General features: G+C 34.4%; 1 protein-coding gene across 7 annotated transcripts in view; it reads left to right on the plus strand.

The window, feature by feature from the left end:
- Positions 1-27,844, plus strand: part of TRIM37 (tripartite motif containing 37) — a 155,909-nt gene that overhangs the window by 55,988 nt on the left and 72,077 nt on the right. For 6 of the 7 annotated variants that reach the window (XM_074223591.1, XM_074223593.1, XM_074223590.1 and 3 more), the window contains 7 exons: positions 5,060-5,136; positions 6,781-6,960; positions 10,105-10,219; positions 10,984-11,202; positions 13,525-13,661; positions 18,574-18,662; positions 24,626-24,823. In XM_074223591.1, coding sequence (XP_074079692.1) covers positions 5,060-5,136; positions 6,781-6,960; positions 10,105-10,219; positions 10,984-11,202; positions 13,525-13,661; positions 18,574-18,662; positions 24,626-24,823 — 1,015 coding nt within the window. The remainder of the gene's footprint in view (positions 1-5,059; positions 5,137-6,780; positions 6,961-10,104; positions 10,220-10,983; positions 11,203-13,524; positions 13,662-18,573; positions 18,663-24,625; positions 24,824-27,844) is intronic. The other variant, XM_074223595.1, reaches the window with a different exon arrangement.

The raw sequence follows: 27,844 nt of genomic DNA on the forward strand, positions 1-27,844 counted from the left end.
ATTCCAGCTGTCTCCATAGTCTTGAAGACCAAGAATCCAAAGGAAGATTAAAAACAACAGCAACCAGAAATATCCTGAAAAACCTATGAACTGATGCTTACTGACCCCTAACTTCATTCAGCATCCTTCCCATGCTGTGAAGTTGCACTATCAACTTCAAGTACAGGACCCAATGACAAAACTCACCCCTACACCCTGTCCTCCCTTTCTTTTCTAGGGCTGTGGAGACCCTGGTTCTAGGGAGTGAAAGTTTGCTGTTGTCTTCACAGCCAGCTTGACCACAGCCCCTTTGGGAGCTGCAATGTGGAAGCACCAGTGCTGCACACCTCTAAGCTGCTTGTACTGGGCCAAACAGTGCTACAAAGCCCTGAACTTTCAGTGCCAGCCCAGAAATCTGAGGCACAGAGGGCATGGGACAGATCATTGTGGGTGGGAGGAGAGAGTGGAGTAAGGTTAGTGGGGAGGATTATGGAGTGGAAGCACTATGCGAAGCCTGAGGGGAAGGAGCACAGCATCCAACTGGAACCAGTGTGACCACCCGAAAGTCAGTTGGTTAATTGTGAGTTGCCCAGTATTGTAGGAAGAGCTCTGTGATATCTGTGAGATGCATCTCACAAGGAAACCACAGTCAGGAGAGAGAAAAGTGAATGATAAAGAAAATTTTTTTGGGGGGGAAGACATTACCAAATTAACAAAGATTGCAGGAAGAAAAAAAAAATCAAAGACTTGATAAAACAACAATAGCAACAAAAGGAAATATTTCCAGATCTAGTAAACAGATTCAGATATTTATGAATAAATGCTGTGAAACAAAAGAAAATGATATAATACTTGATGAGGCAGAGGACCTTGTGATACTTGAAGAAAATATGGAGACAGTTTGCTGTTTCTGAATGGTTGAAAAGAGAAATGAGAATTACAAGAGCAGAATTTATGTCCTGTGCATCAAAAATAACAAATAGAACAGAAAAACTTGCATCTTGCAAGCTTCAACAAATAAAAGAGAATAGTAGATTGGCAATTCAAATGCACAGTGGTTGAAGGTCAGCCTTTAAGAAGAGAGCAAAAAACAAGAACATTAAAAATGAATTCATTCACTTTGTAAGCAAAATATACTGATGAATAGAGATATTCTAAGTAGTATAGGTCTCTAAGAAGAATCCAATAGGAACTGTAACACCATGATGAAGGAAATAATAGAAGAGAACTTCATTGAAGTTGGCAAGAAAGAGAATGAAATTCCAGTGGAAAGAATTCAGAGTACTTCCAGAAAAAAAAAATTCTGAGTCTGTAAAACTGAGACAGTAAATTCTTCAAGTCATTAAGAGAGACCTAGGAATACAAAGGAAAAGATATTAAAATAATGCAAGACACACCCCTTATAAAAGGAGGAAGGAATAGGATAATATATTCCAAAGAACAATGGAACTCAGGACATAGCTCAGGGTGACCTATCCGGTAAATCTGAGCTTAATTATAGGAAGAAGAGCTTGAAAGTTTTTAGAAAACTAGAAGTGAAGGGATTATTTGTGTCATGTTAACACTTCAAAATAAAGAAAAAGCAAAAAGAGGGAATAGATGTTGCAGATAGATAGAATAGATGTTGCCAGAACAACAATAGAGAGACCAGTATGAGATTTTTTTCCTAACTTCTCACTAGGAGATGGAGGTGAATACTGAAAAATGATAAAGCTAACAGCAAAGAGGCAGTCGGGGGCATTATGCAAGACTTGTTTTACATTGAATCAGTGCTTTTTTAAAATATAATGTTAACTATAATTTTCTTTGGCTAAAAATGAAATAACAAAAAGTTACTTTTATTAAAGAAATTTTATTCTCTAGTATTTTACTGAACCCATGGGTGGATGATCTCATTAAAGAGACAACACTAATACAAAATTTGGGGGCATTTTACACAGAAATGCAAAGAATCATAAAAGTGAGTTAGACAAACAATGAGATTTCATATAGATGACATTATGATCCTCTCGTAAGTTATATAATATTTGCTTCAAGTTCCTACTGATAAGAATTCCATTTAGGTTGAAGATGGAATGTTTATAAAAATGATAGGATTACCTTCTTATCAATGATGATTCTTTTCTTATAATTTGTTGACTCAGGTAAAGGAATTTATTACTATTACAAAGCAGTCCAGGCCAAGTGAAACAGGTCTTGACATGACAGACTGTCATTTTTACACATAGAGACAACATTCAGATTTATAACTATTAGTTGGAGACTGGAAAACCAATTTTTTAAATTAGAAATATAGAATTAAGTCTTAGACATTTCCTTATTTTGATCAAAGATACATTCTAGCCTTGCCTGCAGTTCTCAATGAGAGAAAAATTTAGGAAGATGATGGGTATATCATTAGGTCCTACGTTTTGTCAAGAGATATGAGCAGGCAGTGTAAGATCCATAAAAGTGGACAATACAATTACACTGTCAGAGATTCAAAGGAAGCAGTCCCCTTTTGGTTATATAAACCATACATATTAAAAAGTGCAAAACAGCAACAAGAGAAATTCAGGTCCATTTCTTCTGGAACTATCTGATAATTTCTCTGGATTCGGGTGTTTAAGAGATTACTTGTAGAGATTATATCCTTTCTTAAAAAAAGAACTTCTTATGATTTTTTTATTTTTTTATTTTTTATTTTTTGCAAGGCAGTGGGGTTAAGTGGCTTGCCCAAGGCCACACAGCTAGGTAATTATTAAGTGTCTGAGACCGGATTTGAACCCAGGTACTCCTGACTCCAGGGCCGGTGCTCTATCCACTGCACCACCTAGCTGCCCCACTTCTTATCATTTTAAACGAGTGAAAACTTATTATTTTTATTGTTAGAAAATGAAATTTTAGAATTTTCTTAGATCATGATGATGATGATGATGATGATGATGATGTACATTTTGCTTTGTCAATTACCTTGTTGATATTCACAGAAAATTCAATTACAAATAGAGATTAATTGACATTTTTATTTTTATTATTCCTTCATTTGAAGGCTGCTATTCCACTTAAAAAAATAAATTCCCTAACAATGAAGATTCCACTGCTAAAAACCACACACTAACTTGACTGGCTATTAGAATTTCGATAAATGTAGGCCAGATGACTTAAATTTCCATACCTGGGGGGTGGCTAGGTGGTGCAGTGGATAGAGCACCGGCCCTGGAGTCTGGAGTACTTGAGTTCAAATCCGGCCTCAGACACTTAATAATTACCTAGCTGTGTGGCCTTGGGCAAGCCACTTAATCCCATTTGCCTTGCAAAAACCTAAAAAAATTTTTTTCTATACCTGATTTTAGTATTGATCATCTGACATTATAGGCAAATTACAGAGATTCAAAGGGAGCAGTTCCCTTTTGATTATATAGACCATACAGAGAAAAGTGCAAAACAGCAACAAGAGAGATTTAGGTTCATTTCTTCTGGAATCATTTATTTACCTTAAAGATCAGGGATATAACTTCTGAGAACCACCTTCTTTGAACTCAAGGATGTTTACAAAAGGAAGGGTCTGTTAGGGAAGCATATACTTAACTAAATTACTCTTATTACAAATGACAAAGTTTACCAAGACCTTAAGATTTACTCAAATACAATTTTCTGCAGCCACAAAAAACAGTTTATTTCAGAAGCACTGGCAAATTTGCCATCTGTCTTGCATAAATATATTCTTAGATGGAGTATGTTTGACAGTTAATTTTAACATAATTTCTCCCCATTCTGTGCAAGGATTTTGCCAGAAATAATTAACAACACTGATACTCTTTTGAGTTAAACTTTCTATTCTGTTCCCCTTGTAGAATCTTTAAAGTGAGCCCTAAGAACTCAGTTCAGAGATGAGGTAATCTCCCTATTTGTTAAAACTGTTGGAAAAACTCGAAAGCAGTATGATAGAAATTAGACTTTATAATATAGCAACATATTTCACAATACATCCTAAGTGGATATGTGACCTTAATACTAAAAGTCATAATATAAAACAATTTAGAAGAAAAACAAATCACATACTTATCATATCTTTGAGTTTAAAATAATATTTTTAACCAAACAAGAGATAAAGGGCATTATAAAAGATAAAGTAGATAACTTGGATTATTTGAAACTGATAAGCTTCTATACAGACAACTTTAATGCATCTAGAATAAGAAAGGAAATGGTAGTAATAGCTCCAACTCCAGGAGTAAGTGCTCTTAGGTTTTACTGATGAAGAAACTGAGTCTGAGAGTTAACATGACTCAGCTAGCTAGTAAGCTGATGATGTTGAATTTGAATTTAGACTTTTTGACTATAGAGATCCATTGCTCTACAAATCTTCACTTTCTCTGCCCAAGAGCACTAAAGGGTTAAAGACTTAAGGCTAAAGACTTACCCAGGGGCACATAGCTAGCAGGTTGAACCCAGGTTCTGGACCTTTCTATGAGTACCATAGTACCACCACCATGTTTATAATAGTCAATACAGATATTTTGAAGACTGATATTAGTAATGGATAAATAATAGAATTTTACAGACACACTGAAAAAAAATCAATTTCATTTTATTGTTTTAAAAAATTTCTTTTAATGACCTATTTTTTTATGCTGTTTCATATATTCGAGTCCCTACTCTTGTTAAAAGCAAGTTAGATTTATAATTATTTAAAAAATGAAAGAAGTTCTAATTGTAGCTCTTTAGGTGTTAATTTTAGTGAAAATGTATTTTATTTTTTAACAGTATTATTAAGAATATTTGCCACTTAATAGTATAAATTTTAAGACAAATAATGTTAAAATATTATTGCTTGTTTTTTTCTGTTTGTAAGAATTGTTAAAATTATAGTTTTTCTTACTTCTCACAGACAAATGAAAGGTAGTACAGAGATTGATCTCAATTTAAATCACTAACATTCTAAGATACAAGAGGTTAGCATTAATTTATCATTAATGTTGTAATTTGGGATCTGGAGTTATTATTTTATCCAGATAGATTAAGATTCTGTTAGATTCAAAAGTAAAGTGGTATGTACATGGAAATTTTAGGCTAATTAGTGCTTATTCTTTTTAAGGATGGAAATGGAGTTGTGCGTGGTTATTACCTCTCTGTGTTTCTGGAGCTCTCAGCTGGATTGCCAGAAACTTCCAAGTAAGAAAAATGAGTTTTGATTTCCTTACAAAATATATATATATATATATTTTTTAGGCTTTTGCAAGGCAAATGGGATTAAGTGGCTTGCCCAAGGCCACACAGCTAGGTATTATTAAGTGTCTGAGACTGCATTTGAACCCAGGTGCTCCTGACTCCAGGGCCGGTGTTTTATCCACTGCGCCACCTAGCCACCCCTAGAATATATTTTTTAGGGTCAGCCAGGTGGTGCAGTGGATAGAGCACACTAGCCCTGTAGTCAGGAGGATCTGAGTTACAAACTGTTTTCCTCCCTCCCTGCGTGTGAATATAGTAAGCATGTATGTATGTATGAAAAAGCATACTACGTATGATATACATACATACACACACACACATATATTCCTGTATTTATCAGTTCTTTTGCTAAAGGTACATAGCATCTTCCTTCATATGTCCTTTTTAGTTGATGTGTATATGATATTCAGAATAGCTTAGTTGTTCAAATTTATTCTTGAACAATAATGCTGTTACTACATCCTTCATTCTCTTGGTTCTACTCATTTTACTCTTCTTTATTTCACATAAGTCCATGTTTTTTTCGGTCTCAAAAGACTTTCCCAATTTGAGGGTTTGTTTTTTTTCTGGACTTTACCCCAAGGTCACATAACTAGGAAATGCCAGGTGTCTGAGGTCAGATTTTAACTCAGGTCCTCCTGACTCCAGAGCCCATAGTCTATCCACTGTTCCACCTAGCCGTCCCTATTCTTTACTTTTTTACAAAAGATTTCTTAACAGCTCTAAGTGTTTAGCTGAAATTTTCTTAAAGGGCACATTTCTAGTTGATAGGTGAGTAGGATATATATGTTTTATGTCACCTTTATTTTTTAATAAATTCCCATCCTCCAGCCTTCCTTTCCCCCATTATTTAGTGTATTATTTGAATGACAAAAAATAAAAAAGATGATTGGGGATCATTCTCTATTTACAAGATACGCAACATATATAACCCTATCCCCACTTTTACAAAGAAGAGAAGTTGCATTTTCATCTCGTTATCATGTTGAGTTTCATATTTATGTTCTTTCCATTTACATTATTGTAGTCAATGTGTGTGGCTTTTTTGGTTCTGCTTATTGCATTAGTTCATGTCTTCTCATGCTTCTATTACATTCGCATACCAGAATTTTTTTTAGTTATTCTGTTGTTAATAGATATGTATTTCATTTCTATTTCTTTGCTAAAAATAAAAGTGCTGCTATGAATATCTTGGTACTTAAAAGATCATTTTCTGTTTTTTGTTTGTTTTTGAGTATATGTCTAGCAGTGTGAATCTCTGGTTCAAAAGGTGTGAGCCATTTAGTTGAATTTCAAATTGTGTTCCAGAATGGTTAGAGCAATTCACAGTTCCACCAGTAAATAGTGTTGTGTTTCTTTGTTTTCTGTCTTCTAGTAACATTGTCTTTTTCATCTTTTGTCACTTAAGATTTTTTTGAATGTATAGTGAAACCTGAATCATATTGTTTTATTATTGAAGAATTAAAGCAATCTTTTCCCTGGAAGGTAAAATCATTTTTCTTCCCTAAGTATATATGTCTGCATTTTAGAGTTTGCAATTCTTTTGAGAGACCTTTAATTATTTAGTGGATTTTTTTCCAACGTTAGGTATGAGTACCGTGTTGAGATGGTTCATCAGTCTTCCAATGATCCTGCCAAGAATATCATTCGAGAATTTGCATCTGATTTTGAAGTTGGAGAATGCTGGGGTTATAATAGGTTTTTTCGTTTGGACTTACTTGCAAATGAAGGATATTTGAACCGTCAAAATGATACAGTAATTTTAAGGTAATGGCGAGTTTTATTTGTTGACTTTTATCCTTTGCTCTAAAGTAAAATTCTGAGATTATTGTTCTGTGAAAAATAAGCAGTAATACTGAATTTTTACTTTAAAAATATTTTTTATAGAATTTTCTTAATGAAATTAATAAAATAGTTCAATATTGCAACAGATCTGTGATCTCCACTATATGACTTCTCTAATTATATAGATTCCATCAATGAGGATTGAAAAAGCTTTCTATGAGCAAAGCTCTGCTTAAAGTTCTAGGGATATAAACACAAAAGCAAGTTTGTGTTTTCAAGGTACTCACATTCTAATTGCAGAAAACAACACACATAAGAAGCTTTTGTTGCAATCAGATGGGCAGTAGTCATTAATGTGCAGATAGTTAACATATCTAATGTTATTTCTGGTGATAAAATCCCATTTACTTATGTTGAACCATTTAGTGGTAAGAATTTTGTTTTCCTGGTATTCAGTACCTCTGGTTGCTGAGAAAGCTGGGGATTGATTTATTTTAGGACTGGTTTGAAATTAGGCCAGTGGTATAGTGGGCTTTGTTAATTTCAGTTTCTTATGCTCAGTGTTCTGTCCTGTTTCCATCAGGGTCTGAAGGGAGCTAGTGGCCATAGTCATTTTACTCTCCTGGCATATTTTTCCTTCAAGGTGCCTTATTGTTTCAGCTAGACTAGTCATTGCACTTGATCTGAAGTTGGTGGGAATAGCTAACTCCTTCTAGACAGTAGTTGCTCCTCTGGATCATCATCACGGGGGCTAAACTGGAAAAGGGACCAGTGGTCTGGAAGGCAGGAATTACTGTTTCTATGACTCTTGAACTTGAGGCCATGGTTTAAAAAGATTTGTGCTAGGGAGTTTCTGAGACATTGAGATGTGGAGTCTAATACATTTGTTATGTCTCTGATTCTCTGTCTAGCTAGCATCCTTCTCTGTTATGCCATGTTGCCTTAGTAAATAATAATAATGTATAATAGTCCACAGTTTTGTAATGCTTTAAGACTTAGGGCTAGCTAATCCTGTTAGGTAGGTAGTAGAAATTTTAACTCTTTTTACATACTGAGAAAGAGTCTCAGAAGAAGTCAATAAATATAGTATATTTCAGACACCTGCTAATAATTTAGCAAGCAAAAAAAGCTCTTAAGGAGTTTACAATCTATTGAAAATGTGATCACATAGGTATTAGTATCATAGACCAGGATGCAAATAGTTCTCATGTCACTCTGCAATTCCAACTCACTTTATCATTATCATCAATATTAAATACTGTTATTCTTGTTTTCTGGTATTTAACAAATAGTATTTGATCCCAGTGCATCTGATGAATTCCATAATCATTTGACTGTAAATCATTTTAAGGTGATGCGGAATAGAGGAAAGAGCCCTGAAATTAGAGTTAGAAGTCCTACCTCTATTACTTAGGTTGTGTTGAACAAGTCACCTTCCCCTTTTCTAACAATTTGAAAATAGCCTCCTCTTTTTACCATGCATATCCCTAGGTCAGAAAAAGTAGCTTGTGGTAGAACATGGAATTAAACTAGTTTCTAGTCTTTTTTTCCCCCATATTACTTTTGTGAGAGGTTGATCAGTCACTTAGTTTTTGTTGTGTAAAGTGAGAGTGATTGGATAGTCTTTAAAGTTCCTTTTGGCTCTAACAAATGGGAGTTATAGGGAAAACCTTAGAACTTTTAACAAATCTCTGACGTTGGAACCAGAGAAACAGCTTAAGGAAGTTGACCTTGGAGGCAGGCTGATCTCAGACTTGTTCTGGCCTAGCTAACTGGTATCCCTTTACCGAAACATATCTCTAGTCTTGATTCCGTAAATATTCCTAGTTTGCTTTGTTATATTGCTTGAAATTTAATCAGTTAGATATTTGTTTAACTATAAGTCTTTTCTATTTTTTGAGATTCATATAGAGTCATTGTGAAATAGTTCATATGGTTTTTCCTTCTGACATGTACCTGAGAATAGGAAATTTTTTTTAGGGGAAGAATGTTGGTTACTGGAGTACTCTGGAATGGTGCATGCCCCACTTTGAATTAGAGAAGAATTTTACTTGTGAACTTTGGGGATAGAACATAAAAAAGGAAATGGAGAAAACGTTGCTAAAGCCAATGTGGGTAGCTTTGCACATGGGGAAAGGAAACTTTTTCCCTCCTTTGTTTCTACTTTACTACATGGTTTACTACATTTTAGGAAGGACCATATCATTCAGCTACTTTATGGGATAAATTGACTTTTGTTGTTTTTTTGAAAGGCAATGGGGTTAAGTGACTTGCCCAAGGTCACACAGCTACATAATTATTTAAGTGTCTGAGGTTGGGTTTGAACTCAGGTCTTCCTGACTCCAGGACCAGTGCTGTATCTACTGCGCCACCTAGCTGCCCCCTAAAATAGACTTTTATGGGCTAACCTTGCCTTTTAGGTATCCCCAGGAGATAGCATTCTATTTTCAGCTTCCTTCCTCTATTATTATTATTGTTATTATTATTGTTGTTGTTGTTGTTATTTGCAAACACCTAACTCCCATGACTGGAATGTATCCATTTAACATCTCTGCCTAATGGAATCCTAGCTAGTTTTCTAAGCAGAGCTTAAAATACTACCTTTGCAGGAAACCATATTAACATTCTCTCTCGCTTGAAATTGCCCTGTATATTTTTTATATTCATGTACTTGTATAAATGTATGTGTACTTTTGTTCATCTTAAATTCCCTAAAGCCAAACATCATTTTATTTTGTCTTTATATACCCAGAATCTAGGATGTTGCTTTTGCATACTGGAGACATTTAATAATTATTTTTTGTGGTTAACTCATTTATTTCTATGGAGAAAAATGTCTCCTGGGATTCAAATAGCTAACTTAAAAATGAATTTAAAGAAAATGATCCATTTATATAATACAGGATTTTAGGTATTTTTATATTTGGAATTTAGATTGATCAAAAGACCTAAAGACTTAGAATTTAAATATAAATTTAAGGTATTATTTTTAGTAATAAAATCTTATTCTTTGAATTTGTTTTTAATTTAGCTGCTATCTCTCTTTCTCTCTCTTTATATATATATATATATATATATATATATGCATATATTTATATGGATTTTTGCTTGTGTACATTTCTCAAGATTTCAAGTGCGTTCACCAACTTTCTTCCAAAAATGCCGGGATCAGCATTGGTATATTACTCAGTTGGAAACTGCTCAAACTAGCTACATCCAACAGATTAATAATCTTAAGGAGGTAAGCAGGTAATATCTTCTCTACATCTATGCTTCAGATGGATTTTTTTGATTATTAAATGGTTAGATGGTAGAATTACTGATTATTGAGATAGACTTCAACCTTTTTTCATTCATGTAGTGGTTATTGGAGTAGTTCTGGAGTAATTCTGCAACTCTGCTGAGATTTTTCCATTTCTTAGAGACTTAGATGGTTTCTCTTTACTCTCTGCCAAAGACTGAAATTTTTAGCAATTTTTAACAAAGGATTTTTTTTCCTGAGCATGAAGAGACAGAGGAGATAGTGTTAGCATACATTAAAGCCCTTGCAAGATGATGGGGATTTTTCATCAATTACTAGTAATATTATGCTACCAAAGTAGAATTTTTTTTTATAAAGCAGAGAACAAATTTTAGGAAAATATTTTTCTTTTTCTTTCCAAGAATATGGTAGAGAGAATGTTTGAGAGGGAAATGTTTGGTGATTAAATGCTGTCAACATTTTTCATTCTAATTTGTTGCTTATTTATTGCATGTCAGGTCTATCAGATAAACAAAATTAATTTATTGAATATTATGATATTGCTGTTCTTTCCTCCTATTGGGATTTGAGGGAAAGAAGTAGGATAGTTCATTTACAATCATAGGAAATGAAGACTGGAAGGAATTGTAACTGGGAATGGAGTAGATGAAATGGAATGCTATAGAATTACCTACCTCACTTGCCAGGTGATTAAACATTGCCTATATTTAATATTTTGTATGTATTGATTTTGTTTTTTAAAGAGACTTACCATTGAACTTTCACGATCCCAAAAATCAAGAGGCATGTCACCACCAGATACTCACCTTAGCCCTCAAAATGGTGATGGTCTTGAGATGAGAGCTAAGAAAGCAGGATCAAATTGTGAATTACTTCTTGAGGGTTTACCTGTGACTACTTCAGTAAGAGAGGTCAAAGATGATGAAGAGGATGAAGAAAAGATCCAATCTGAAGATTATAATGTAGGCAAATTTCTTTTGTTTCAGTATCTTTTTTTTTTTAGTTTTTTTTTTTTAAGTTTTTTGCAAGGCAAATGGGGTTAAGCGGCTTGCCCAAGGCCACACAGTTAGGTAATTATTAAGTGTCTGAGGTCAGATTTGAACTCAGGTACTCCTGACTCCAGGGCCGGTGCTCTATCCATTGCGCCACCTAGCTGCCCCCCATTTTCATTTTTTTTTAAATTTATTTTGTTTTCCATTAAACAATAAATACTGTTTTCCAATTACACATAAAGATAATTTTTCAAAATTCATCTTTTTAAGATTTTGAATTTTCATATATTTCTCCCTTCCCTTTTCCCAAGACAGCAAATAATCTGATATAGATATATATTTTCTGTGTATTCCTGGAATACTCTTCCTATTCAACTTCATTTTTTGCATTCCCTAATTTCTTCCTCTAAATCTCAGCTAAAAGCTCATCTTCTACAGGAGGCTTTTCTCTTCCCCATAAATGCTAATTTCTTCCCTCTGAGATTACTTCCACCTTGCTGTGTTTGTGTGTCTGTTTTGTGTGCGTGTGTGTGTGTGTGTGTGTGTGTGTGTATGTGTATGTGTGATTCTGTTTATCTTGTTTGAATGTTTATTTTACGTTTAGATTGTGAGTTCACTGAGAGCAAGGACAATTTTTTGTCTTTTTGTTCTCAAAGCTAGGCTCAGTATCTGGCATATAGTAAGATTCAGTTCACATATGACTTTCTATGCTTCTTCAAATTCTTTTTTACATTATGGTAATACTGTCCTTACAGTTGTTTATCATAGTTTATTTAGACATTTCCTAGTCAGCATGACTCTTTATTTTTAAAGGCTGTGCCAGCTGAACCAAGTCCTGGAATAAAAAGCTAGAAATTCTTCAAGAATAAGCCTAGTGGGCAGCTAGGTGGCGCAGTGGATAGAGCACCGGCCCTGGAGTCAGGAGGACCTGAGTTCAAATGCAGCCTCAGATACTTAATGATTACCTAGCTGTGTGATCTTGGGCAAGTCGCTTAACCCCATTGCCTTGCAAAAACTAAAAAAAGAAAAAGAATAGTCCTAGTGGTTATATATATATCATATGAAAAGGAGTATCATCAAGATGATGATGGTTTTCAGTAACTTTTTTTTTTTTTTTTTTTTTACAAGGCAATGGGGTTAAGCGGCTTGCCCAAGGCCACATGACTAGGTAATCATTAAGTGTCTGAGGCCAGATTTGCACTCAGGTATTCCTGACTCCAGGGCCGGTGCTCTATCCACTGCGCCACCTAGCTGCCCCGGTTTCAGTAACTCTTAATAGTAATTCTAAATTGCAGTGAGGGTTTTTTTTTTTTTTTTAGGTTTTTCCAAGGCAAATGAGGTTAAGTGGCTTGCCCAAGGCCACACAGCTAGGTAATTATTAAGTGTCTGAGACTGGATTTGAACCCAGGTACTCCCAGTGCTTTATCCACTGTGCCACCTAGCTGCCCCCTGCAGTGAGATTTCAGTCTGCTTTGATGAAGAGAATACCCATATTAAAAGAAACTATAGAACTTGGATATAGTTTTGGAGTACTGATAAAGTCACATATTTACTGGGTGTCTGAGATGTAGATGATCCTTTGTGAGGTGCTTTGGAAGAGACAAAGGAGGATGAAATGAGGTCTTTTCAGTCTAATGTTTTTTTGTCCTTTATTTTTGAGAAAGACCTCAACATCAGGGAGGTGTTGCCATGACAAGCTCATGAATTAGATTTGAGTGATTGGGTGCTGTGCTAAGTCACTAATCTCACTTTCTCCTCCAGAAACATCTGGGTCCAGTGGCCAGATATGAATCAGGATGACTGGATGCAGGACAGTCAGGTTAAGTGACCTTCCCAAGATCACACAGCTAGTAAGAGTCAAATTTCTGAGACTAGATTTGAACTCCTGTCCTCCTGACTCCAAGGCCAGTGCTCAATAAGCCATAGGTTCCCAACTTTAGGAATCAAAATCCATCCCTTCAGGAAATTGAGATGTTCTGATTTCACCTTCATTGCTCTGTCCCATTATACCTCATATAAATAAAATATTTACTAGTACAACCCGATGATAAAAAATGTCTTATGATTATATTACCAATTATTATAGGTTATAACAGTTATCAAAGTTCAGAAGAAGGTGAAATCACTTTTCTTTATAAGTATGGATGTCTGCATTTTAGTATTATTCCTGGAAGATTTTGCTTTAAATGGACATCGTTGGTTTTCAAATGTGTGTGTGTTTGTGTGTGTGTGTGTGTGTGTGTGTGTGTGTGTGTGTGTGTTCTGTCTAATCTATTTTTTTTCCTTTGACAGCATGAGCTTTCAGATGGAGATCTGGATATAGATCTTGTTGGAGAAGATGAAGTAAACCATTTAGATGGTAGCAGCTCTTCTGCCAGTTCTACAGCAACTAGTAATACTGAAGAAAATGATATTGATGAAGAAACTATGTGAGTGAACTAATTCTTGTTTTTTAATTTTGAGTTCTCAATTTTCTCCCTTTCTCTGAGGATCCCTGCCCCAATTATTTTGATGCCAAGCAATTATGATACCCATTATATATGTAAATTTGTATATAGCTGAACTAGTCAATAGGCTTTTGACTGGTACCAAATTGCCTCCAAAAGAAGAGTCATTTTACTTTATTATTTTTTTGGGGGGGTGTTGTTGCAAGACAATGGGGTTAAGTGACTTGCCCAAGGTCACACAGCTAGGTAATTATTAAGTGTCTGAGGCTGGATTTGAATTCAGGGCCTACTGCCTCCAGGATTGGTGCTCTGTCCACTGCACCACCTAGCTGCTCAGAAGAATTATTTTAGCTAACCAGATGTAGCAGATTTATTACTTCAAATTTAGAATTGAAATAGGTTTTGTAAAAGTATATATCACTAACCTATTAATTATTTACACAAAAAAGCACGATATAAAACAAAGCAATATTATAGGGGTGTACCCAAGAATAATATATTCACACACACACACACACACACACACACACACACACACACACACACCACAGAGAGCAACAGGATATTAGGTGATTTAAAGTTACAATTTCTCATCATTATTGACTATCTGATATTTGTCTTTGACTGAAGAGTAAGGTTTATGATGTTTTGTTAGGGTATCATTAATATTTGCTAGTGATATTATTGTGAAAGGACAGCCGTTAGATTAGCATTATTGTGGCATGTATGCCTGTATGTAAATGCAGTACTTTTCAGAATATTATTGACTCTACTTCTACAACATTCTGAACATCCAGTACCTTTTCTCTACTCATGGCCCCACCCTAATTCAGACACTCTACTTTTTCACCTGGATCGGTATAGCAGCCTTCTAATTTGGTTTCTTTCCTTCTAGTAATCCCCCCTTTTCTGTATTTCATGCACAGAGTTTTAAAAATAATCTTCCTGAAGTATGAATTTGATCATGTCATTCCTTTTTTCAAGAACCTCCAATAACTCTTAAGTTGACTTTGTGATAAACTACAAATTATTTTGCTTGACATTCAAATACTTCTTAATTTTGCTCCATACCTCTCAGGCTTATTATTGTGCAGTATTCATATCCATGTACTCTGTGTTCCAACCAAACTGGCTTACTTGTGGTTCCCTGATTTCTTTCATCTCTATGCATTTCATAAGGGATTAGCTTCTTTTGAGGCTTAATTTATTTGCCATCATATATATAGGAAATCTTTTCTGATTCCTTTAGTTATTAGTGATCTCTTCCGTCTTCAGTAAATGCAAGATCTTTGAGGCCAAACTGTTCCAAGCACCAAACCGCGTGTCTTGTCTTGTACATAGTAGCAGCAACTTAATGCTTTTTGAACTGGAACAGCCTGGGACTTCGAGGTCAAGCACTTAGTGTGAAAGCAGTTAAATATTTCCTTTAACATACAAACCAAGAAGTCACCTCAGTTATCAATTCAGTCATGTTGTACTGATGTTTTTCCATTTGGATTTATAGTATTGGTGGGCCAGCAGCTGATTCAAACTTCTAAATCACATTTTCATTTATCAAAAGTTGAGTACTAAGTATATTCCTCCTACTATTTTTTAAAGTAACATATCTGTAGCCTTTCTGCTTCTTTGTGAGCTTATTCATCAGAACAACTAGGAAAGCATAAACCATCACTATATTTAAAAACCCCTATGGCTGGGGCAGCTAGGTGGTGCACTGGATAGAGCACTGGTCCTGGAGTCTGGAGTACCTGAGTTCAAATCCAGCCTCAGACACTTACACAATTACCTAGCTGTGTGGCTTGGGCAAGCTACTCAACCCCATTTGCCTTGCAAAAACCTAAAAAAAAAACCCCTCTAAGGCTAATACTACCAAAAATTTTTTAAATCCTCATTCCACTATCAATTTTTATTATTTTTTTGGTCCAGATGTCTGTGTTTCCTTCATTTTTATTGGTGTAAAAAATGTCCTGAATCAATATATGTATCTCTAACTATTCTGCAATCTTTATACTTTTTTTTTTTTTAAGGATTTTGCAAGGCAAATGGGGTTAAATGGCTTGCCCAAGGCCACACAGCTAGGTAATTATTAAGTGTCTGAGGCTGGATTTGAACTCAGGTCCTCCTGACTCCAGGGCCCGTGCTCTATCTCCACTGCACTACCTAGCTGCCCCAATCTATATACCTTTTAAAGGGTTACTCTGAGAACCAGAAGATTAAGTATTTGTTTGACACAGAATATGAACCTTTTTTTTTTTTTTTTTTTTTTTTGCTCAGTGCCAGGTTCTGAGTCCTAGTGTTCTTACTCAGTGCCAGGTTCTGCCTCATGTCATTTTAGTTTTTATATGTTATGTGGAAATGATTCATTTTCCTATAATAAGTAAAATTACAAAGTTGATTCTTTTAGGGATTTAATAAAATTCCAGATTACTAAATAGAAACTTTTTCAATCTGTCACTGAACTTTGATATTGTAGTCAAGGGAATCATGGTATTTCTGCATTAATGAGAACCCCAGAAGTTATTTAGTTATTGAAGCTAGAATTCTCTCTTCTGTAATATCTTTGTCAAGTGGTTATTTCATCTTTGGTAATTTTCTGTGATGGGTAACTCAGTCCACTTTACTTTTGAATAACTATAGTTAGGAAGTTTTACTGTTGAACTAATATAATTTTCTATTCCCTAGTGGAATCAATAGTGACACCTGAATGAGGATCAAGTTGAACAACTTTAAAGTCATTTTTACATGACATCCACACATATAATTGACTATAGTAACCCTTGGCATAGTCTCCCCTTGTATCATCCATCATGTTCTTGCTTTCTCTCCCCATCCTCTCTCATTAGATTTGAAGGTTTTTTTTTTTTTTTTTTTGTTAATGCAAGGCAATGGGGGTAAGTGTTTTGCCCAGGGTGACAGCTAGGTAGTAAATAGTAAGTCTCTGAGGCTGGATTTGCACTCAGGTTATCCTGACTCCAGGGCTGGTGCTTTATCCACTGTGCCACCCCAGATTTGAAGTTCTTTGAGAGTAGACCTTGTTGTCTCTCTCTTTATGTCACTCAGAATAGTACTTGACAGTAATGGGTGCTTAATAAATATTTGCTGAATTAAGTTAATCTTAATTCACCCATGGAGAAGTCACTTATCACGTTGATGTTTTGCTCCTCTTGGGTCATTTTGTTCCCATTTGTGACAGAATCTTTTGGCATCAACACCATCACATTCTCTTCTCTTCCTCTTTGATGGCCGAATTAAGAGTTATTTATTCTCTTCCATGGAGCTAATCTATACTTGAAGCCAGAGTTCTTTGCTATTCTCCTCTACATCCTTCTGAATCTTGTTTAGTTATTATTATTTCTTGTATCTTTATCCTCCCTACTTGTTCTCTTCCATCAGCTTACAGATATTCTCTAAAAGCTTTCTCTTGACCCTTTCAATAATTTGAGTATATAACCAGAGCTTGAAATTTGAGCAGTCTACTCTGCTAATTTTACAGATGAGAAAATTGATTACACAACTAATTCCAAGCTCAAAATCATCTGTAATTCATTTTATTTAACATAATGCAGTATGTTCTCCAGAAAAGTATGGTTTTATTTAAATAAATATGTAGTATAGTGGTATCAAACTCAAATAGAAATGAATCTGCTGTCAGCATATATTAACTTAGAAAACAATAAATCAACATCATTTTTATTTTTTACTATATTTTTATTTTATTCTACATTTCACAATTGCATTTTAATCTGTTTCAACCTCACTTTAGAGTTTTGCCTGGTCCCTTTGGAGTCAGGAAGTCTTGGATCTATTTCTACTATTTGTATATTAGTCATTTGTCTATGGATTAATTACTTCCCATGTGCCACAGGCAGCTAGCTCTTTAGTTGTTGCTGAATCATATCAATGGAGGGAGTTTTCACTCTACTAATTTATTTCCCATCCTCCTCCTGATCAAATTGTACTTCTAAGCAAAAAAAAAATCATCTTTGATTATAAATTATTTCAAGCATTATTTTCTTTTGCTTTAGAATTATAGTATCATAAATGTATTATAATCATTATTATTATTCTTTTTTCCACTTTTACCTAATCTTTATAAATCTGAATATTTTAAAATTCAGTTTAAATTAGTATAGCCAGCTCATCTTGATTTATAAAATTACTTTTTAGGAAAAAATTTGCATTTTGGATAAATAATCAGTTTTATATTCATTTTTGCATTTAGAAAGAGCCATTGAAATCTCTATTTATATAGGCATGCCCCATATAAAGTTTCATTTGACCATTGTATCACAGCAACATTAATGATTGTTCAGCTAGTTATCAACTTACTACGTTGTTACTAACCATAAGCTGACTCCTTTATTGTCATTTCACTTAAGTCTTTTTAAAAATTTATTTTATTTTAGTAAAAGTAGCAACTGTGATAAGTATAGCTTTGGATTTACTTAGCAGTTCTGCCACATTGGGTGATTTCAGATAATCACTTTTCCTCTTTTATGTTTTCATTTCTTCACTAGGAAATAAGGGATTGGACAAGATCAGTGGTTCCCAGTGTTTTTTCTTCCACAAACGCTGGGGTTTTCATCATCAGTAACAATAAATGTATTGTTAATCCCCAGGGTAATTTAAGATACTACTCATAATTTTCTAATCATAATTATTTATGATGAAAACTTCATTAAGAATTTTTAGGACCATCTCCTTGGACTTATTGTGAAAATCCCAAATTGCCATTGAATGGCAATCACTGGACTCTAGGTGATGTGTAAGAGATCCCTTCCAACTCTTGACATTCTGTGATTCTGATTAAACTTGTTAGATAGAGAATGCTTGTATAGTTTATTTTGATGGTTTATTTATGATTACATGGTACTAATTAATCTTATATTCATAGGTCTGGGGAGAATGATGTGGAATATAGTAATAACATGGAATTAGAAGAGGGAGAACTCATGGAAGATACAACTACTGCTGGAGCTTCAGGTACAGATGTATCAAGCCAAATGATATGTTTTAAAATCTTAAACTTTCATAGGATTTTATCCTATTTTTCTTATTAGCACTGTCTTGCTTCATTTCATTCTTGGTGTTTAGGTAACTATAAAATTGTTGTAACATGGGTCATAGATGAAATGTCCTATTAATACATTGGTTTGGAGAGAATTGTGGCTAGTATAATAGACATAGAATTTCAGAATTGGATCTAGAGTTGATCTAGATCTTTAAATTTACAGAAAAGGAAACAGCTGCCAGAGAAGTTTGACTTGCTCTTTATCAGATTGGCAGAACTGGGACCAGAACTCAGTTCTCTGATTCCTGGTTCCTCGTTCTGTATGAAACAACTATTGCCTGGAAAGGAATATTGACCTTTTTTAAGGTGGATGTTAATGTTTTTGTTAATTAGATAAGTAAAAGATTTTAGTTAAAAAGTGATGTAAATTCACTTCTGTGGTTTCACTTTATTGATACTGTCCCAAGCCTATGAATATTTGTATATTATATTCTTCACACATTTTTCCAGAACTATTAAATAATAGCTTAAGAGGGGAGTAAAATCCATAAATTGTAGATTTAAGTCATCTTATTACAATTACAGATCTTTAAGCTGTTGGCAGACAGGTTATAATAATTCACAATCTGAATGCTTGCAAATTTGTAAATGAAAAGACTTCATATAAATTCATTTTATATTTTATCATGTATTGTCATATATTATCATATATGTATATATATTTCAAGAATCTTGTTTTTCTTTTTTTTCTATTTATAGAATATCGATAATTTCCATATACAGAAATGAAGTCTCTTTTATCACACCTCCTTTTATCCTAATCTTTCAGCTTGAAGACCTTTTCTCTTAGTTTACTAAGAAAATTAAGATCATTTATCAAGGGCTCCCTCTTTCCCCCCCCCCTCTCATTTCTTCATCTTAAATCCCTTCATAATCATCTCTTCTTTCTTTTCCTTTCCCTCATAGTCTTTGATAATGAGGTGATTTCTTCTTTACAAGGTCAGCTTCTGTACTTGTGCCTTTGAGAGAGAGAGAGAGAGAGAGAGGAGGCAGTGAGGTGAATCAAATCACTGCCATCACCTTTTTCTCAGATTCTGATGTAGTTATTCCAAGTCCTTGACCCTAAGAACTCTAGAAATAAGTGTGCCCCAAACCATCTCCCTTCTTCTTACTCACAGAACCACTAGCTTAGCTCAGGTCCTTATTAATTTTCAGCTAGGCTTTTCTAATGACCTACTAATTGATTTTCATGCCTTCCTTCTTTGGGCCCCAATCCATCTGACTCTGGAGGAGAAAGTGAGACTGGTAACTTTGCACAACCATCCCTCACTTAGATCCAATTTACTTGCAAGTTATGGTATCACCTTCCTGATGTCTTCAAGAGCCAAGGATAAACAACAGCTTAACCACAAGAATGAACATGTCACTCCTCCTCTCAATAATTTCCAGTGGCTCCCTGTTGTCTTTTAAAGAACCACTTAGCTTCCACCTATATTTCAGCCTCATTGTATATTATCTTTCTTTCTCTTTGTAATACAGTCCAACCAAACTGACCCTTTCTTTGTTTCTTACAAATGAAATCTTTGTTCCTTATTTTGTCTCCTGTTTTTGTGCTAGAATTCATTCCCTCCTGATCTCTTCTAAGGTGCCCCTATTTTCTTTAAGAAGTAGCTCAAATGCTGTGAAATCTTCTGATTCTGGAAGCACCCTCTCCCTTTCCTTGTTTAATAAAACTACCCTTTATTTATTCTCTTTCTCTCTATTCTATTTATACTTAATGTTTCCCCTGTTAGAATAAGTTCTCTGAGAATAAAGATTTTTTTCTTCTTTGTTTTTATTATAATCCCTAACATGAAATCCAACATATAGTAGGCACTTAAAATTATAGCTTGTGGAACGGGGGGGGGGGGGGGGGGGGGGGAGGAATTCTGGTCTATTTCCAGTATTGGGCAAGTCATTTTTCTTAGGATTTCTGATTGTATTAATAGCTCACATTATACAAAATGTGAAAACATCTATTTCTCATTTGTAAGGTGGGATTAATAATCCTTTTTTTTACCTCCATGGATTATTTTGAGGAAAATGCTTCGTAAACACTACCCAGTTATAAAAATAAATTAAAAAAGTGAGATAGGCAGCATGGTTATAGTAGATAAAGAACCAGACTTTGGAGTCAACAAAAAGATCTGTGGTCATGTTAAACTTACAGAAACTAGCAATATGACCTTGTCAAGTCAGTCTCTTCATGGCATCAGCTTCTCTCTGAGCTGAAGTCAAAACAAGTAACCTCTCTCTCCTTCTCCCTCCCTCCCTCCCTTCATATACATATACATATACATATACATATACATATACATATACATATACACAAATATATATTATTTTATTTACTTAAGGCAATGGGGTTAAGTGACTTGCCCAAGGTCACACAGCTAGGTAATTATTAAGTTTCTGAGACCAGATTTGAACTCGGGTCCGCCTGACTCCAGGGTCGGTTCTCTATCTACCACGCCATCTAGCTGCCCTGTCACCTGGCTATATTATTAGAGGGAGTTTTCCCACTATCCCAGGGAGTTCCCTGTGCCAATAAAAATCTCAAGTGTAGACAGTAATTATATATTCACACATATAATGGAGAATTCTCCTCTCTTCCCTTTTCTTTCCTACCGTTCAGTTTTAAAGAGGAGGAAATTGTGACTCAGGAGTTATGTTACTATCACCTTGTTAGTCAGCACAGCTTTACAGTAAGTGACAGAATCAGTATTAGGACAAATTTCCATCCATAGTACCATGCTGCCTGCATTCATATACATCAGGGGCAGGGAATATCTGACCCACAGGCCATATAAAGCTCTCAAAATCAAGGCAACCTCAGGCGAGACTCAAAAATCAATAAATCTAGATGCTTTTTAGGGGTGAATTAACTGCTTGACCAAGTATGACACCTCAAATGATGTTATAAATATCCAAATGATGACTGTTGGCAGATAAAAGGGGTTCCCCCACCATGTTCTGTGTGATGAATTTTTTTATGTGGCATTTAGATATTTCAGCACAACCACATAATATATGGTGAATAATTATTAATTCAAAAATAGTTGTATGCTGTATTAAAGAAAGGGGTAAAAAATGATAATTCAGGTGACTCCTATATGAATTACTCAAAAATATCTTCCTTTGTGACGTTCATTTGGGTTTCAGTAATTGTTTCCTTTTTTAAAAAAAATGTATTTATTTATTTTGAATTTTATAATTTTTCCCTTAATCTCGTTTCCCTCCCCCCCACCCCCCTACAGAAGGCAGTTTGTCAGTTTTTACATTGTTCCTATGGTATGCATTGATCAGTTGAATGTGATGAGAGAGAAATCATATCCTTAAGGAAGAAAAATAAAGTATAAGAGATAACAAGATCAGACAATAAGATATCAGGTTTTTTTCCCCTAAATTGAAGGTAACAGTCTTTGGTCTTTATTCAAACTCCACACTTCTTTCTCTGGATACAGATGGTATTCTCCATCACAGACAGCCCAAAATTGTCCCTGATTGTTGCACTGATGAGCACGTCCATTAAGGTTGATCATCACTCCCATGTTAGGGTGTACAATGTTCTTCTGGTTTTGCTCATTTCATTGAGTAATTATTTTTAAAATATTTTTTTCTAATGTAAAAATTTTTTAACTTTTTTTTGCAAAATTTAATAATAGAGTTTTTTGAACTATTCCTTCATACTTCTGCCATAATGGAGGGAGTATAAATTGTGTCTTCTTATCCTTTCTGTATGATCTTAACTATGTTTTTCCATAAATCCTTCATAAAAAAATATTCTAAGCATGCTGGAGCTTTATCTTTGAGTTTTTTTTAATATGTCTTGAATACCTAGGTGTTAGCATTTGTTTTTAAAAAGTTTGAGTTCCAAATTCTTCCCCTAATCCCCCAGATGGTTTAATACAGGTTACACATGTGCAGTCATACAATTGATCATCTTGTGAAAGAAAACACAGGCCTCTCTCCCTGCCATCCTCCTCCAAAAAAAACTGCAAAAACAGTGAAAAATTGTATCCTTCAGGCTTTATTCAAATATCAGTAGATTTTTTTAATCTAGATTCCTTTGGAATTATCTTGATTTATTGTATTGCTGAGAATAGTTAAGTCATTTATATGACTTTTTACTGACTACAATGTTCTTTTGGTTAGCATAATACTTTATAAACCATTTTCCTTTAGCTGACAACTTGAAGAGAGAAATAGGGTTAATAAGATTAATTCTTTCTCCTTTTGCTAATTGTTTTAGGAAACAATTTAATTTTTTTTTTTAGAATAAAAGTGCTAACAGATGATAGATTACAACTATTTTTAAGTAAGACAATATTTGAAATATTCTGGAACTGCCACTTATTACGTTCTGTGAAGTTTCACCAAGTGTCTTAGGCAAGCCTCAATTTCCTTTATAGTTTCATTAACCTAATTCACAGGCATATTGTAAGATTTCAACTGAGCAGATACAGAATATACTTTTAATCATAAAACAATATAAAAAATTTTAACCTTGGAAGAGCCCTTAGACCTCATAATTTTTAGGATGATCACATAGATTCAGACAAGTTGATGTTATTTTATCAAGGTAACAAGATTGGCAAGATTTAAGATAATAATAACAATACTTTGTTAGTTAACATTCATATATAATGCTTATTTTATGTGTTAAGTACTGTGGTAAGCACTCTACAGTTATGATCTTATTTGATCCTCAAAACAACTCTGGAAGATGATGCAGTTATTATCTTCATTTAACAGATGAGAAAATTGGGGCAAACAGTGGTTTAGTGATTTGCCCAGGGTTATATATCTTATCAATGGTTATATTTGATCTTGAGTCTTCCAGACTCCAGTCCTGGCACTCAATCTAGTGTTCCAACTAGAAATTCCAAGATTCAAACCTGTTTTCTGACTCCAGATCCATTTCCTCTTGTGGTACACCAAGTTGCCATTCATGTGGTCTATGATTTAAGAGTCACAGGACTCTTTTCCTTTTCCTTATTACAAATATCTATCAGTTTGCTGTCAAAGTATCTAAAACTTTGGTCCTTTCAGCACTTTTTTAAGATGCAGATGTTGTGTTGTTAGTGTTATTATATGCTGTCCTGATTAATATGAAAACTCTAGCCTCTCAGAAGGATGAATTTTGATGATATTAAAGTTCAGGGGGTATACAGTAGAATAATTCTGGGCAGTAGGGAGAGGACAGAAGATTGTTAAGTGAAACTACCCCTATAAATTTGGATTATAACATTGTGTGTTATTTTTAAATAATCTTCAGTGAGTAATTACTCTAATTTTATGTTGCCTTTGAGAGTACAGACCAAATCCTCATAATACTCTTAAATTGGATACAGAAAACATCATGATATTTTTCATGACTATATTTTACACTTAACAAACAGGTGGATGGTATCAACTGAGGATTCCACTTACCTGAGTTATGCAAATTGGTTCTGACTTTATGATATTCTTCTTCTGTAGTTACTAATACCAATACATTATCATTCAGGACCCTGGAGCCTGAGACTTTGTGTCAGACTACACTTCCTTGATCCTTGCCAAGGTATGGGAGTGAGTGAAACATGAGAGGAGAAGTATACCCGGTAGTAGGAGAGTCTTCCTTGTTACCATGACCCTCTTATGTATAGAAGCAGTAGTGGTACCTATTCTCATTATTCAATTTCCTAGACTCTGGTGATTAGTGGCCTTGTGCTGGTCTGCTGATCCTTGACTTGCAGTCTACTGATGTGTATAGCATATATCATTATAGATAGAAGAGATGTTACTAAGAAGTGGAATTGTGGTCATATATTCATTAAAATGTAAAGTTTATACTTCTATTTTAAAAATAAACAGATTAGAAGTACATATTTCCCCCTTGTTTTTTCTCTTGCAGGCAGTAGCCATGGTTATGCAAGTGCAAGCCGCAGAGCTTCAAGGCGAACTGGAAATACAGGGTCTGCAGCTAGTAGCAGTTTATTAGATATCGATCCCTTAATTTTAATACACTTGTTGGACCTTAAGGATCGGAGCAGTATGGAAAATTTTTGGGGCTTACAGCCTCGTCCACCTGCTTCACTGCTACAGTCCACAGGTAAAAAACAAAAACAACAACAAACCAAAACCTTTTCATAATATTTAACTTAATGTTATTAAATTTAACTTTAATTAGTAGAGAAGATCTCTGTGTGACTGACGTTGGTCCTATTTTAATTATTTATATGGGGAGAGATATTAGTAACTCACTAAATTTCTTATAATAATATTACAACTAAATTTTTATTCAGAGGTCTCCTCTAAAAATCTTTGTATATCATTAAGTAAAATGTTGAGTATGTTAAATTGTTTGTTAGTTAGGTTTATGTGATATGCCTGTGAGACTAACAAATCAGTCATATATATATATACACAAGTATTGTACATATTCTGAGCTATTATTTTAACAAGTTTGTATGTTTTGCAAGAATTTTCATAGGTTTGTAGTCCTAGAAGGAACTTTATTAGGCTCTTATGGGTGGGGTTGTATATAAATATTTTACCAGTTGAGAGGGAAGTGTGTGCTGTCGAGTTGTTCTGTGCTTATAAAAATACTTTCCCTAAAAATTGTATCTTTCAATAATGCAGCAATTTCAATAATGCATCATAAAGGTTACTCGAACTCTTTCAGATTAAGGAAAACATGACTGCATGTAATAACATGCATTTAATGGAATTATAGTTTGTACAATAAAATTCTGGTAGCCAAATTTTCAGTTTGGATCTCTTTTAAACACTAGTTTTTAAAAACCCAAAGGTTTTCACCATTTTGCATAGGAATTTTATTTAAAAAAACTAAGAGTTTTCAACTTTATTAAATTATTCAGAACAAACTTTTTACCTAATGATTTTGGATCATGACTTCTCTCTCTGTTCCCCTTCCTCAACCTCTTGGTCACTTTTCCTTTTAATCTTACATAGCACATTGCTCCTCCTTTCTATTTTATGTAATACTTCTTTGTTTACTCTTTACCTCTCTACTTGATTGTAATTCCCCTTACTACAGAGTTTGTGTCTCATTTAAGGTCAGGGTTCTTCCATACACAGCAGATACTTGATATAAATATTTGTTGATTTGTTATTGAATTGGGCAGTCTCTAAGGTAATAAATTACCTTAATTCTATGATGCTATCATTTTGAAGAATTGTTTTTGTTGTGCTATAATATGGGACTTAGGGTCTACCAAAATATGTAGGGTGATTTGCTTATGCACTCACTCCATCCCTGCATTTCTGGGGGCTTTAGTTTCTTATGTCTGCTTTTTATACTTTTTCAGTCTCTTTCCTTGCTGTGTTCGCTATCACTTTTGCTTCTTGACTGTACTTGTTTGCTTAGCAACTTTTCTTTCTCCTTCAAATTTTCTCATTCTAATCTCCTGAAAGCTTGCAGTAGCAAAGAGATTATGAGCAAAAATGCATGTTCTTTCTCAAACTGTACTTATTTTAAAGACACTTGCATGGACTTTGACATAGGATAATGAAATTTAGGCTTGGAATTGACCTTATCTTATGTTTTCAGAAAATTTTTTGCTTCATTTCTGATTCTTAGCTGCATGGCACAGTAGTATAATAGAGCTCAGGGGGGAGCCAGAAGACTTGGAACCTAGTCCTCTCTCTGCCACTTGTTAGCTATGATCATGGGCAAATTGGCTTACTTCTTCACACTTATTTCCTCATCTATAAAATAGGATAATTTTTTTTTTGCAAGGCAGTGGGGGATTAAGTTATTTGCCCAAGGTCACACAACTAGGTAATAATTAAGAATCTGAGGTTGGATTGGAACCCAGATTCTCCTGACTTATAGGGCCAGTGCTCTATCCACTGCATCACCCAGCTGCCCTGGGATAATAACTATAGTACCCACTAACATTGTTTTATGAAGGGAATACTTTAACAGTATTAACAGTAAAAACATTAGATACATATGAGCTTCTATTTTTAAAAAAATTTATATTTAATTTTTTTCCAAGTACAGGTAGAGATAATTCTCAACATTCAATTTTTTGTAAGATTGAATTCCACTTTTTTTCCTTCCCTCCTTTTCTCCCTCTTTCCCCAGACAACAAGTAATCTGTTAGGTAATACATGTATAATTATGTTAGATATATTTCCTTATTAGTCAAGTTGAGAAAGAAGAATCAGAACAAAAGGGATAAAACCATGAGAAAGGGGGGGGGAAGAAAAAATGAAAATAGTATGCTTTGGTCTACATTCAGAATCCTTGTTTCTTTCTCTGAATGTGGATGGCATTTTCCAGCACAAGTCTTGGGGAATTGTCTTTAGTCACTGTATTGATGAGAAAAAAATCTATCATAGTTGACCTTCACACTGTAAGGCTACATACAATGTTCTCCTGGTTCTGCTCACTTCACCCATCATCAATTCATATAGGTATTTCTGAAATCCACCTATTCTGTATGAACTTTTATTGTTAGGTAAAGTTGCTAGACAGGTTAAGATATTACTTTTATCACTAATTGATAGAGAACCATTCCCTGATTTTGGGTCACTTTGATATCTGAAGTCACAGGTTGGTGACCATAGTAGAACACCTGGTTCTGAAATGGCTCCATCTGTCCTTTTTTTTGGGGTTTTTTTTTTTTTTTTTTTTGATTTTGCAAGGGAGTGGGGTTAAATGGCTTGCCCAAGGCCACACAGCTAGGTAATTAAGTGTCTGAGGCCAGATTTGAACTCAGCTACTCTTGACTCCAGGGCCGGTGCTCTATTCACTGCGCCACCTAGCTGCCCCCATTTGTCCTTTTTCAAACAAATGTTTGTTCTGTATTTTTCGTTTTGAAACTTTGTTTTATCAAGATGGTTAGTTCTCTTTGTTTCATTTTTTCTTATTCTAGTACTGAAGCAGAGCATATAAGTTAATATAGGCTTCCTAATATGTTTCTCCTAAGAGAAATTATCAAAAAAGTTAATACAAGTTTCTTTCATTATAATAACCACAGTTTTTAAGATGAAAAATGGTATACAGCGAACAGAATTAATTGCTAGAGATCCTGAATTTTATATAGACAAAGAATTTCTACAGTTTCATGTCCAAGGAAATGAAACTTTTTAAATTTATCAT

This window comes from Macrotis lagotis, chromosome 2, assembly GCF_037893015.1.
Source record: "Macrotis lagotis isolate mMagLag1 chromosome 2, bilby.v1.9.chrom.fasta, whole genome shotgun sequence".
In the NCBI taxonomy this organism is placed as follows: domain Eukaryota; kingdom Metazoa; phylum Chordata; class Mammalia; order Peramelemorphia; family Peramelidae; genus Macrotis; species Macrotis lagotis.